Source organism: Hetaerina americana, unplaced genomic scaffold (genome assembly GCF_022747635.1).
Source record: "Hetaerina americana unplaced genomic scaffold, ioHetAmer1.1.p SCAF_4, whole genome shotgun sequence".
In the NCBI taxonomy this organism is placed as follows: Eukaryota; Metazoa; Arthropoda; class Insecta; order Odonata; family Calopterygidae; genus Hetaerina; species Hetaerina americana.
This window is the reverse complement of record NW_027286985.1, coordinates 51,139,905-51,153,277: the sequence shown is the minus strand read 5'-3', so window position 1 is coordinate 51,153,277 and position 13,373 is coordinate 51,139,905. Positions and strand designations below refer to the sequence as shown.

General features: G+C 36.3%; 1 protein-coding gene across 1 annotated transcript in view; it reads right to left on the bottom strand.

Moving 5' to 3' along the window:
• Positions 1-13,373, bottom strand: part of LOC139692200 (cilia- and flagella-associated protein 251-like) — a 16,021-nt gene extending 2,648 nt beyond the window's left edge. Inside the window, exons 1-7 of the mRNA XM_071590262.1 lie at positions 13,204-13,373; positions 12,591-12,711; positions 12,411-12,500; positions 11,896-12,113; positions 9,636-9,777; positions 8,654-8,870; positions 1,188-1,313 (exon numbers count right to left, since the gene is read on the bottom strand). Of these exons, the coding sequence (XP_071446363.1) occupies positions 1,188-1,313; positions 8,654-8,870; positions 9,636-9,777; positions 11,896-12,113; positions 12,411-12,500; positions 12,591-12,711; positions 13,204-13,373 (1,084 nt within the window). The remainder of the gene's footprint in view (positions 1-1,187; positions 1,314-8,653; positions 8,871-9,635; positions 9,778-11,895; positions 12,114-12,410; positions 12,501-12,590; positions 12,712-13,203) is intronic.

Genomic DNA, 13,373 nt, shown 5'->3' with positions numbered 1-13,373 from the left:
AGGAGGGAAATAGCTCTCCCTCTATAGTATATGTAAGGTTTCAAATTGTGATGTGGAATTTCATTGACCAATAAACAAATTATTTGCATAAATGATGCAAAATTTCAAAAGCTCAGACTATGAGCTGGGTGATTATTTGGTAGGGAAAAAATATACTGTGGGATAATCAATTATCATTTTTCTCCCTCCATGAACGAACTCTTATGGGATTTTGCAAATATAGAAATGATTTCTCAGAAGTTAAGTAATTCAATCTTAAGGGTGGCTAGTTACCAGGGATGTATCCATCTGCTCAGGGCTACTATATGATCCAATCAACCAGTTTCTCTGTGATATAGTATTTATCAGTGGTGAAAGAGTTGTGTAAGTTATTCCAGAGCAAAGATGAATACAATCATGCTTATTGTGCTGATGTAGTTTTCAGGAATTAAAGGGAAGATGGAACAATGCAGAAAGGGAACAGAAAGATGTGCCCACTATTTTTTCCCTGGTCTTTGGTGAAGGAAAGGTTTGATGGGTTAATTGCTAAGATATATCCATGTCAAACTGCAAAAACTTGAGAGGTGCAATTTTTGGACAGCTGAGTATATCAAGATTTAATTTCAATTCTCTGTCATCGTTGTGCACCTTGAGTTTGTCACTACATTTTCCTTAATATTCCTTAAAACATTGCTGTAAAAAATGGACGTGATTTTGTTTAATGCAACCTTTTTATTTGTATATTGTATTTTCTTGTAAATGTAGCTCTGTATCTAAAAACTTATTAATTTGTGAAGTTTCAAGTTATATATTTTACTGAACCTATGTTTGATTAGAAAGTGTATATTAATAAGTTCTGCATTTTCTTGGGTTTCCACTATGTTCATTGCTTGAAAGACAGCAGTTTTGCCATCATTTCAGCTGGAGTCTTCAGGTCTAAGGTCTTCTTTGGTGCAGAAGCAATGGGTTCCCATCAGCAACCTATTTCTTGGACTGCTCCTACTTTTCAGGAGTTAGTCCTGAAATTGTGTTTCAGCTACAGTGAAAAAATAGCGCAAGTTTTGCAGTTTTGCTGAAACAGCTACAAACTGGCTTTGAATCATGCCACATGATTTTGATTTTGGTCAACTGTGAGCGATCATGGATTCAGTTTGTGGATAGCTTTCTCATGTCCGAATGTTGATGCCAAATATTATGTACCTACTCACTTGAGACTAAAGCATCAGGAATCTCATGAACATTCACTCTTCTATCATCCATCACTTTATCATAGACTTTTTTCAGTGATTTCTGAAGTAGTGACCCCAAGATGACATCCAGAATGTGCAATGTCACTTTTGTACATGTGGCCACACAACATTTTTATATCACTTATAAGCCATTCTGATGAAAGGTGCAGTTTCACCATGATTTTTATCAAGTTTCTCGTGCGGCAATTCACCTTTCATAAAATTATGTTTGAACACAAAAGTCTCTTTTATTCATTTTTTTGTTATCACTCCACTATCATCAAATGAATGCACAGAGTAGCCAATCTGGCTAAAACTTGGGTGTACCTGTAGGATATGCTACTAGTTGAAGATGGCTTTGATAGGCACCACTAGTACAAGCACTATGACTTAGCACAGATTTTCCAAACTACGCCAATACCTACTCAATATGTTTCATTGATTTACGCGTATGTACGAGGGTCATCCGGAAAGTAGTACCCGTTCGTGAAATAAAGACACAAAAGTAAATATTAACAAACATAAAAAATTTTATTTGAAAGAGGATACTTTAAACTACTTCTCAACATAATCTCCAAGCAAATTAAGGCATTTGTCATAACGTGTGACAAGTTTCTGTATTCCTGCTGCATAGTCCTTCGCCGCCAGCTCATTGAGATACGCGAGGGACCCATCTTGCACACATTTTTGCATAATGCAGATGGTGTTTAACAATTTCATGAACAATTGTTCGAGAAACATTGGGAAAATGCTCACAGATGTCATCAATTGTGACGCGCCGATCGTTCCTCACGAATTCGTCAACTGAGCTCACCAGTTGGTCTGTAATGACAGACGGTCTCCCCGAACGCTCATCGTCGTGTGTGTTCCCCCTCCCCATGTTGAAGTTGCGACACCACCGCCGAACAGACGACTCGTCCATTACATTGTCTCCATACACCTCCTTTAATTGGCGATGAATATCACATGGGCGAACGTTTCTTGCATTGAGGAATTTAATCACTGCCCTCACTTCACAACTGGCGGCGTTCTCAATTTTTTTAAACATTGTAAACAATCACAGAAACAACACAGGCAATGCTAGCGTCACGCAACTTGGCTCAGAGAAGGCAGACAAGCCACTGAAGCTATCTGACCTCGTCCAGCGGCTACTCGCGTCGTCAGCACTTCATGCGGCACGAACGGGTACTACTTTCCGGATGACCCTCGTAATTCCTATGCACAGAAAGATGTTGCGTTACATACCCTTTATCACGGTGAAACCACAGCTCCCAGTCATTACTGACATCTCCAGTCAATTATCACCACCAATTGGCCAATATTTTTCACAAATTACTCTAGTTTGGCATATAGAGTGTCTAGGAAAACTGAAAATACTGGAAATTTAAGGGAATTTTTTGACAAGTATTAGACACGCTCAGGTGGTAATGGAATCAATTAGTTAAATGTTTACCACTCAATGAATCCATGTAATCTAGGGAAAAGGTTATGTTTTTTAAGTAATGAAGTTCTTTAATTCCCAATGGATTCCTAGATGAGCAGATATGCCCAATGAGTTACCATTCCTTTTGAAACTCAACTTTTTTCCTCGTATCATTCCTCTTATCCCTGTTTCACCATTGCTGGCATGCTGTTAATCTTATTACCTTTGGCAGTACACCTGTGGTCATATTCACAGGCAACGCCATTTACTTAAAAGGGCTAATAACATTTATTTTCCACATTCCTTTTCCCATGGACTACATATTTTTGCTCATTGAAACATTCACTCTGCTTTTCTTTTTATTATGTTCCTCACTTATCCAGTATACTTAAATATGGGATTGCCTAATCCAATTTGTTTGTTTCTGCATAATGTCTTCCATATTTTATTCTTTTGTATGCTCTATAGTTTGCACTATCTGTCAATTTTTTTCGTAAGCCTCCAGAAAAATTCTTCAAAGGTGTTGTTTACTTATCTTGTGTCCTACTGTTTGACTGCCTAGTTGAACAGAATATTTTCATGCTCTACATCCTTGTTAGTAATGTTATCTTCTTTAAGCATTGCAGGTTCCCAATGATATATTGTTTGAAACATCATGTTGCCTTAATCACATGAGCTCTTCTTTCATGTACAGGTACAGAGGATACCTCAGGGAAAAATATTTTTAATGCAGACATGTGTATTTACTTAGAGTGAACCAGTTTTTGCTCTGGGATATGGGAAATGAAGGTGGAAGCTTCTTGTAAACCTTGGTCAAGCCTTAATGTTAACTGCTCAGCAGGTGGTTAATGAACATATCTGAAAAGTACCAGCTGTATTATTATAGTTGTTTCTTTGATGATAATCTTTGCAACTGTGACATTCTGTCTCAAGGGAAATATTTAGTATAGCCCTAACAATTGTTTACATTTACTATGAAATATTTGCTCTGGTCTTTGGAGTTGGCATACTTTTCATCAAAGACTGAATTTTTATTTTCGTGTAAGTGAAGGGAGAATCAATTGTGTCACATCTCTCAGATATTAAACCTGAACCATGATATTATAATTTCAGTCGAATGCTTTTATCGAGAAGATAGAGAATCCATAATTATATTTTGTTTTCTACATTTCCCATCCTATATGTCATTTTTTCATTTGACAATTTTCCTTTCTATTTCACTTTTGAGTGGGAATCACACAGCAGGCACCATATTGTAAAAGTGTGTTGCTTTGCTGACCTTGAAGAAACGAAGTCAGCTCTTCAATTAAACCTGGAAAACTCACAATTCTGACAATCCTGCATCTTGACTTTTGATATATTGCCTTAAAATTTTCATGAGCCTTGATATTTTTTCCAAATTATTATTAATGGTAATGTACCAGTTAAATTAGGTTTTGGATGGACATAACCTACTAAATCGTATAGCAATGATTTCCTTGCCTCCTAGCAAAACAACCAACATCCAAAACTGCAATAAGCCCCTCTTCAATTCTGCCTGCTTCCTTACTCCCTTCATTCCATCCAAAATGTCTATCCTAGCCTATGTCATTTGGCATACATAAATGTTTGAAATCTATTCTTGAATTTTGACAGAATATAATAATGGCCGAGGTAATAGTTTGGTAGCATTGGAAAAATATACGAGGGTCATCCGGAAAGTAGTACCCGTTCGTGCCGCATGAAGTGCTGACGACGCGAGTAGCCGCTGGACGAGGTCAGATAGCTTCAGTGGCTTGTCTGCCTTCTCTGAGCCAAGTTGCGTGACGCTAGCATTGCCTGTGTTGTTTCTGTGATTGTTTACAATGTTTAAAAAAATTGAGAACGCCGCCAGTTGTGAAGTGAGGGCAGTGATTAAATTCCTCAATGCAAGAAACGTTCGCCCATGTGATATTCATCGCCAATTAAAGGAGGTGTATGGAGACAATGTAATGGACGAGTCGTCTGTTCGGCGGTGGTGTCGCAACTTCAACATGGGGAGGGGGAACACACACGACAATGAGCGTTCGGAGAGACCGTCTGTCATTACAGACCAACTGGTGAGCTCAGTTGACGAATTCGTGAGGAACGATCGGCGCGTCACAATTGATGACATCTGTGAGCATTTTCCCAATGTTTCTCGAACAATTGTTCATGAAATTGTTAAACACCATCTGCATTATGCAAAAATGTGTGCAAGATGGGTCCCTCGCGTATCTCAATGAGCTGGCGGCGAAGGACTATGCAGCAGGAATACAGAAACTTGTCACACGTTATGACAAATGCCTTAATTTGCTTGGAGATTATGTTGAGAAGTAGTTTAAAGTATCCTCTTTCAAATAAAATTTTTTATGTTTGTTAATATTTACTTTTGTGTCTTTATTTCACGAACGGGTACTACTTTCCGGATGACCCTCGTAGTACTGCATTGTCAGCACAGAAGTTGAGAAGGTCACTATGCATTAAAGTGAGGGGAAATGTTGGCTACCCATCCAACTGAATTTCACGTAGCCGTCACAAGTGCATCATTCTGCCTGTATTATTTATCATTATTGTTAAGTAATCTACCGGTTAAGGTAGGTTTTGGATGGACACAACTACCAAATAAATATTTGGTAACTCCTAACAAAACAAATCAGCAACCTACCCTACATCAAGTCCCTCTTCATCTCTGCATACTTCCTTCATCTGGTCCAACATCCCTATCCCATTCCTACCCTTGCCTCATTTACTTAACATTCTCTCTTCTATTACAGTCTTCAACATCCCACTGCCGATCAATACGACCTTCATCCATTTTTCCTGCCTCCTTAGGATTTCTCCCAACAAACACCTCTCCTTGCCCACCTACCTAGTACTTCCTCATTTGTGTCCCTTTTGGTCCATTTCACCTTCTCCATTCTAGTCCACACCCGCATTTCAAAAGCCTCCAATCTACTTCTATCATCCTGCTCCAGTGGCCAGCATCGTACATAACTACGCTCCATATCAAAGCTTTAATGAGTCTTTTCTTAACATCCTTAATTAAATGTCCCTGTCATCAACTCCATTCTCCTTGTAAAAGCCTCTTTGCCTAGTGCAATTCTTCTCCTTATGCCCCTACTACTTTGACCGTGCTGGTCCAAAACACTTCTGAGATACGTAAACTGTTCTACCTGCTCTGGTTTTTGCCCTCCTATTTTAATGCTTTGCTTAGCCGTTTTCTTTCTGGAAAAGCGCATGACCTTTATTTTATTAATATTGATTCTCATCCCATATCTATCGCATTGAATTTCCATTCACTCAGCAATGCTTGCAAGGCCTTGGCTGACTGACAAACTAATGTTTGGTCATCAGCAAACCTAACTGATTTTATGAATTCCCGCCCACTTTCATTCCTACCTCCAGTTCTTCCCATGCCTCTTTGATCATTTCCTCCACATATACATTGAATAACACCGGTGTTAATGGACAACCCTGCCTTACACCTCTTCTGAACACTGCTAATCAGGACTCTGTTCCCTACTCGCACCTGAGCAGTCTGAGACATGTAAAGGTTGCGGATTGGCCTCCTTTCCCTCCAATCTATTCCTATTTTCGGCAATATACTCATTTGTTTCTCCCAATACATTCTATCAAATGCCTTTTCAAAATATAGGAAACAGGAAAATACATCCTGATTGTATCCTATATTCCTCTCGATTAGTTATGTCATTACTGCAATGGCATTACACGTGCCTCTCCCCTTCCTAAACCCAAACTGATCATCACCTAAGTAGTCATTTGCCCTGCTCTATCCTTTTGTTGATTATTCTGAGAACTTCAGCTACATGGGAAATCATACTTATTGTTCTGTAGTCCTCACATGATGTAGCATTTACCTTTTTCGGAATAGGAATTAACACTGATCTCACAAAGTCTTCCGGCCAGATTTTGCCCTCATAGATACTACAAATCAGTCCATTTAGACTCTTATTCCCACATTTTCCGCAACCTTTTGGTAGTTTCTCAGGAATGTTGTCTACCCCAAGGGTATTATGTGATTTCATCTCCCTTAATGCCCTCTCTACCTCATCATTGAGTATACCTGGACCTAAACTATCTTCCTATGCGTCATGTTCTCTTTCTATGACTAACCTTGTTCGCCAAAGTTCTTTACCATACAGTTCTACTATATATTCCTTCCATCTCTCTTGGATCTTTTCTGTGTCAGCTATTATCTTACCCGACTTATCTCCTACTGTTAACACAGATCCACCCTTTTTACTTCCTGATAATGTCTTAACCTTCTTGCATTGCTCACCAATTACACCCTTCCTCTTGAAACTTTCCATATCCTCGCACTGCATTTTCCACAATGCTTCTTTTGCTTTATTTGTTGCCCTTCTCAATTTATTATTTAACTCTTTGTACTTTATTTTGCCTAACTCTGTGTTTACATTCTTCCATTTTCGTCTCTCATCCATCTTTGTAATAATCTCATCCATGATCCATGGTTTCCTTGCCCTTTTCCTATCAACAGTTCCTATAGTTTCTTTTGCGGCTTTCGATAACCCTTTCTGGATACATTCCTATTTTTCTTTGATGGTACTCAGCTTTCAATTGTTTCAAGCTCAACTTTGTGAAAGTTCATGTTGATTAAATGAAGAACACAATGTATTTTTCCATTATTCTTTATTTTCATACTACTAGTTTCAATGCTTAGATGTCATCATCAGGTACCTGATGATGACGCCTTAGCATTGAAGCTGGTAGTTTGAAAATAAAGAACAGTGGAAAAATACATTGTGTTCCTCATGTAATGATAGTACTCTGCTCTTTACCATCATCCATGATTTTCTCTACAGCCTGCTGATACTCCTTTCTTGTGAATCCATTTAATGCTTCTACATTCCATTTCCTAACCCACTGCCATTGCCTTATCTTTTTGAAACGGACACTACCGTTCATAAGAACTAAATTGTGATTAGAGTCTGCATCTATTCCCGGAAAGCTGTGTGCATTGATCACACTGTTCCTAAACTTGTGTCCAACCAGAATATAATCTAACTGATACCTTTCTGAGTCACCTGGCGTCTTCCATGTATACCTGCACCTTGTGTGGTGTCTAAACCAAGTGTTGGTGATGACTAACCCCTGTCTTCTACAGAACCCAATTGCTTTCTCCCTGCTGTCATTCCTTGTACCTAAACCGTAGTCCCCCACCTCATCACCATCACCGCAAGCCCTTCCACCACATCAAGCTTATTGTCCATGGGAGGGTCTTCCAGTGTGTACCCCATAAATTACCTGCTCACTTCCATCTCCTGCAATAATTCATAGTATACATCTTCGAGTATGTATCCCACTAATTATTGCAGGAGATTGAAGTGTGCATGTAGGTTTCTGAGTGCAGCTTCAGCCAAAATGAAGCTTGAATCTTAAAAGAATTTTAATGGTTGAAGGTTTACAGTTACCTTTATTTTCCCCCCATCACCAGCAAGAGTAGTTTCATAGTAGTGTGTTATGCTTACCGAAGAATCATCTTTCTAAGCAAATATTGAGTTAAAAGAACCTCCAGCTAAGTCAAAAGATAGAAAGATGGCATTGTCATCAAAATAGCATTTCATCTCCCTTTTTTCTCTCTCCTTGCCTTTCCTTTGAATTGTTTTGTATTTTTAATATACACTAAAAGAAGCACTAATGTGGTGTTGTGATTACATTTCCTGAGAATGAAAAAGAAGGATATTGATGTTGCAATAAGGACCACTAATCACTACTAGTCTGTAGCTCCTTGGCATATGACCTATGCAAATTTTGAAAGAAATGTTTTAAGTTACCCAGACTGAATTAAACCCCTATTTGTAGCATGTCCATAATACTGCATGTGCACATTGATATGGCTCTTAATATTTCTGGGCAATGATAAGGTAGTGCAGGTCGATGAAGATTTTGATTGGCAAATATTACATTTACTCACTTATCTCCTCCATTAACATCATACAGTAAATGCAGTTATAATTGAGCAAATTAATTGATTACTCACCATTATGCGTGAGTGCATAAAGCAGTTTTTCTTTATGAATAGAGCTTTTTCTTTCACTCAGAACTCTAAAATGAGTTGCAAAATCCTCAGAGGTTATTCTCTTTGCTGGTCTATGATTTACAAATAAGTGGATAAACTCTTCAAATCCAATTTCATCCATTTCCCGTTTTGATGAGACAGAAACTTCATGAAATACTTCGTCCAACATTAACTGGATCTAAATTTGCACAAAGAATAGGTATAGTGTCAGATTTTGGAATTGATTGGAATTTCTTATGTACCATTTCAGTTTTTTCTGTAATCAGTATGAACACTAATTTGATTATATTTACAGGACTTGAATATGGAAAACCTGAAATCTCTCAGAAATTCAACACTGTCCAAGGAAAAATATTTAAGAATATCTTGAGATTAAAATTTTTGATTAAAACTAATTACCTACGTAATAAGTAAAATACTGTAGATTAGAATGGCTAATTTATTTTTTCTAATCAGCATGTGTAGTTAAACATCCAATTTAGAAAAAAATATGGTATAATTTTAATTGATAAATTAATAATTAATATATTCCTTACTTAAAAGCCTACAATTCTTGAAAATAAAGTATTTGTCAAAAAAGTATAGAATTCAGGCGATGATGCTGGCAATCATCAGCTTTATCTTAGATATATTGCAAACAATAACATTTCTTTAACCTATTCCAAGGTAGGTAGAATCAGTAATTATTCTTGCAATGATTAACAAATAATAAATTGTTTGTCATGGAGAAAGTTAGAAATCAAATGTGCTTAGTGAATTTTAAACATACTGTAATTTTAAAAAATTGTTTGGGGACAATAATTCATTATAATCACAATGTAGTTCTAATGATGTTATGCCCAAAAAATTAAGGGTATTGAAACAACTATTTTCATGGAATGGTATTTAATTTATGAGCTGAAATTTTCACAAAGCTTTGCTGACTAAATAGGTTTCAATATACGAGTGTTTTAGATAGGGGAGCAAATAACTGAAGGAAAATCCAAATGAGTCCCCACCAGTGAACAGAACCTAAAGTTTGGGCAGTTTTTGTCATTGGCACTACTTCACTGTCAATTGTGCTTGTTGCAGCAAAAGGCAACTTGCTAAAATTAGAATTAGGCAATAGAGGCATAATTCTTAATGGTTACAAGGAGGCCATTTGAAAATAAATATGTGCACAAGTCGTCAACAATTGACTGAAGGAATTCTCTGTCACTATGATTATAACTAATCTAGTGAATTTGTACGCCTTTTGCAAAAAAATAAAAATTTACATTTTTAAAGTACATTATGAGTGAAAATAAGGAGCAGTAGTGATACCAGGTTGAGACCCTCAACATATGCCTGAAGAAGCTTGAATATTTGTATTCAGAAAAACAACATTACATAATGCAAGATATTTTATAAATTGTAGCTTTTGATCTGGATTACATTTGCAAATATAACAGTAGTGAAGGGATGCTGTTCTATGCTATGAAAATATTTTTCCCTGGCAAACCTAAAATCAAGAAGCATCTTGATTACTGGTCACCCTGTCATTATTGGCCTTGGATATTTTAGCTAAATTGATGAAAGAAGGAAGATGACAGACCTCATGATTTGTTGCAAAATATCCTAGGCTTCGCATGAGGTGAGGAAGTTCACATATTTTGATAACACCTGTGATGACACGTTCATTCCTACAGAGTTGGCCTTCGTGGAGTAATTGAGCCAGGTAAAAATATTGTACAGCTTCCTGGAAGAGCCAACCATTCCTCCCTCCTTCCAACATACAGTAGTAAGGGTCCAAGTCATATCCACCTTCATTATAGAGTGTCTCCAGTGCGCTTTTACCAATGACAATGCCAAAAGATGAATGTAAGAAACAAAAAAAAATTAATTTGAAATGGTTGCATATGTTTTACTTATTTTTCAGAATTGAAAACAATTACAATGGTACAGAATATTTAAATTCATCAGTAAAGACTAAATACTTGTATGAAGTTTCTGCATTTGCCATTAATTAAGTAGCATGGCAACTTTATTGATAAATATTCATTCCATCTTGCTATGAGGTTTACAAAGTCATCGTTATTCAACCATAAGAAGGCCCTTTGCTGGAGTAGATGATTGAGGATGCTTAACATTATATCATCTATACCATAGGTAGTCTTCTGACTAGGGATTGGGCTTAGCTGATGAAGAACTAGAAACCCCATTAAGTGTACTGGAATTCAATTCTCCTTCATGAAATCTCCATTTCACATGCCCATAAATGTTTTATGGTGAATTTTTATAGTTAATGATACTTGGAGCAGATAAGTATTAAATTAAGTAAATAGCCTTTTCTATTAATTGTATTAAAACTTTTATTTCCTACTATAAGCTAGAAAATAATCGCCAAAAAGTAACTTTGAAAATATCTTCCAAAAATTTATGCATCAATAATTAACTATAATTCATTGCTTTTCAACCTGATTTAATGTAATGCAATTATACTTTTGAACTTGAAATAGCAATACTTAATAATAGAGCTACTGTTGTATTTCCATATCCTATTAAACACGTTGATGACAATAATAGCCTTGTACATCTATTAGATTTTAATGTTAATGGGAAATTAACATAGTATTCGCATGTATTCCATGTTAGCATAAAACTTTCCTGGAAGAATTTTTCATGCACTTTAGGAAACTTATAACAAGTGTGAGTGATGATTACATGAGAGTAGCCTCCTTAGCATTTCTTCAAAGCATTCTAACTTCAGATAATAGAATTAAGGGTTATGCTCTTGAAGCTGTCTGATTACTCACACTGCAGAAAAAGGTTGTAAGACCTACTATCAGTCTAACAATAATCCCCTAAGCAGTGAATGCTAAGTAACAAACTTCATATTTAAAGATGCAAGTGAGAATAGGCTGGGCACTAATCCTTTGTATTCTATTAATAAATATTTTGAGCGAGACATTGGGACTCTTGTAATTTAAATGTACTCTAGCCATTTGCTCACATGCTCATCCTATTACGTAATTAATGACATTATTGTACTCCTCTGATGCCATCCTGATGGTATGGATGAGTACAAATTATTACAATGTTTTTACCTAAGGTGCTAACAGTTGCCATCGAAGCTAAATTAAACATTTTTACTCCAAAATTTAACTGAAAGTAATAAAAAAATGAGCTTCACTCTGAGTTACAGCACCTTATTAGATTATTGAAATGAGTTAATGAATACCTACCTTATATTTGTGAGCCATTTTATCACACAAGTTTCATTTTTTCCCAGGGAAAATACTGTTTTTTGATCATTAGAAACAACAACTGCAGCCAATTTTACAGGGTGAGCCATGACCCCGATAGCTTTGTAAGGGTTCCCATCTAAGGGAATCTTCTGCAATCCAATCAGAGTGGCTGTTGCAAAGAACATTACTTCTTCTCCGCTTGGTTGCTGCAGTGGCTATGAAATCATTAATAAGAATTTCTGATGTGAGAAAGTAAATAGGATATGCTGAAGAGGATGATTTTATGTGAAACTTTGAACAATCCAATTCCTTTTATGAAGTGAAAAATTGAACTGTATATTTATTATTTCACGTGATATTAATAATGCATAATGCAATTTATTTGACCCTAGTATTCCCACATTCACATGCTCTAGAGCTGTATTAAGGATGACCAATCTTTCGTTATTTTTAATCAGTAAAGCTCTTTATACTGCTCAACCATATGACCAAAGACCTACATGGGTACTTACATGATAGAATGATATGGGGCTGTCATAGGCAATACCCCTAAACATTCGACAATACTCTTTGGTTTCCAGAGTGTATAGCTTAAATTTGAACTGAAAAGTAAAGTTTAATTGATGTAAAATATCAAGAAATTAATTTCATATTGAATTAATTAAGAAATGGCAGCTATCTCATTTTCATACCTCTGAGTTTGTTATGACTAAGCACCTCTTGCCAAAAGAATTAACTGTCCAGTTTATGTGCAGAGGATATGCACTCTGTTCAATGCGATCTCTTGTGAGTAGTCCAAGACCTTCCTTTTTTCTATTTGAGACACATTTGTATCATGGTAGCGACTCTATGACTTCTAATATATAATACTTTCAGATAAATTGTGCATTTCAAAATTGTTACCACTCATCACTGGATTTAATAAAGTTTTCACAACCCTTTTCACACAATATCGTATTCAATAAGCTGTAGAGAACCTTGTTCTCTTTTGGATCTAGGTGTGCCTATTTATATTATGTGGTGAATAACAAATGGATTTCACCAATTTTTTTTAAAATTCACCTGGCTGAATTTAATTTCATCCTACTTAACTATTAAAGCTTATTTTATTTAATAGCTGGCCTAAAATTGAACCCTAGTTAAATAAATTTACCACATGATTTGAATGTATTAGGTATCCACCTGCCTGTGCCACTCAGTATAAAAAAAGGTGTAGTAGCCAAGATGAAAAGAAAACAATGCTTGATATAAAACCAACAGAAAAAGTATTTTATTAACTCCATAACACCATTTCTGAACACTTACCTTAACTCTAATGAATATTCTACCAAACAGTAATCATTCCCAACTGACAGGAGCCTATTTCTTTCCTCAGGGTTTGGATCAAATGTTAAGCAGTTTATTGTCCCATAATGAGGGCAGACACGGCCACAGAAAATCCACTTTAGTTCTGCATTCTCAGAGGTGGTATCCAT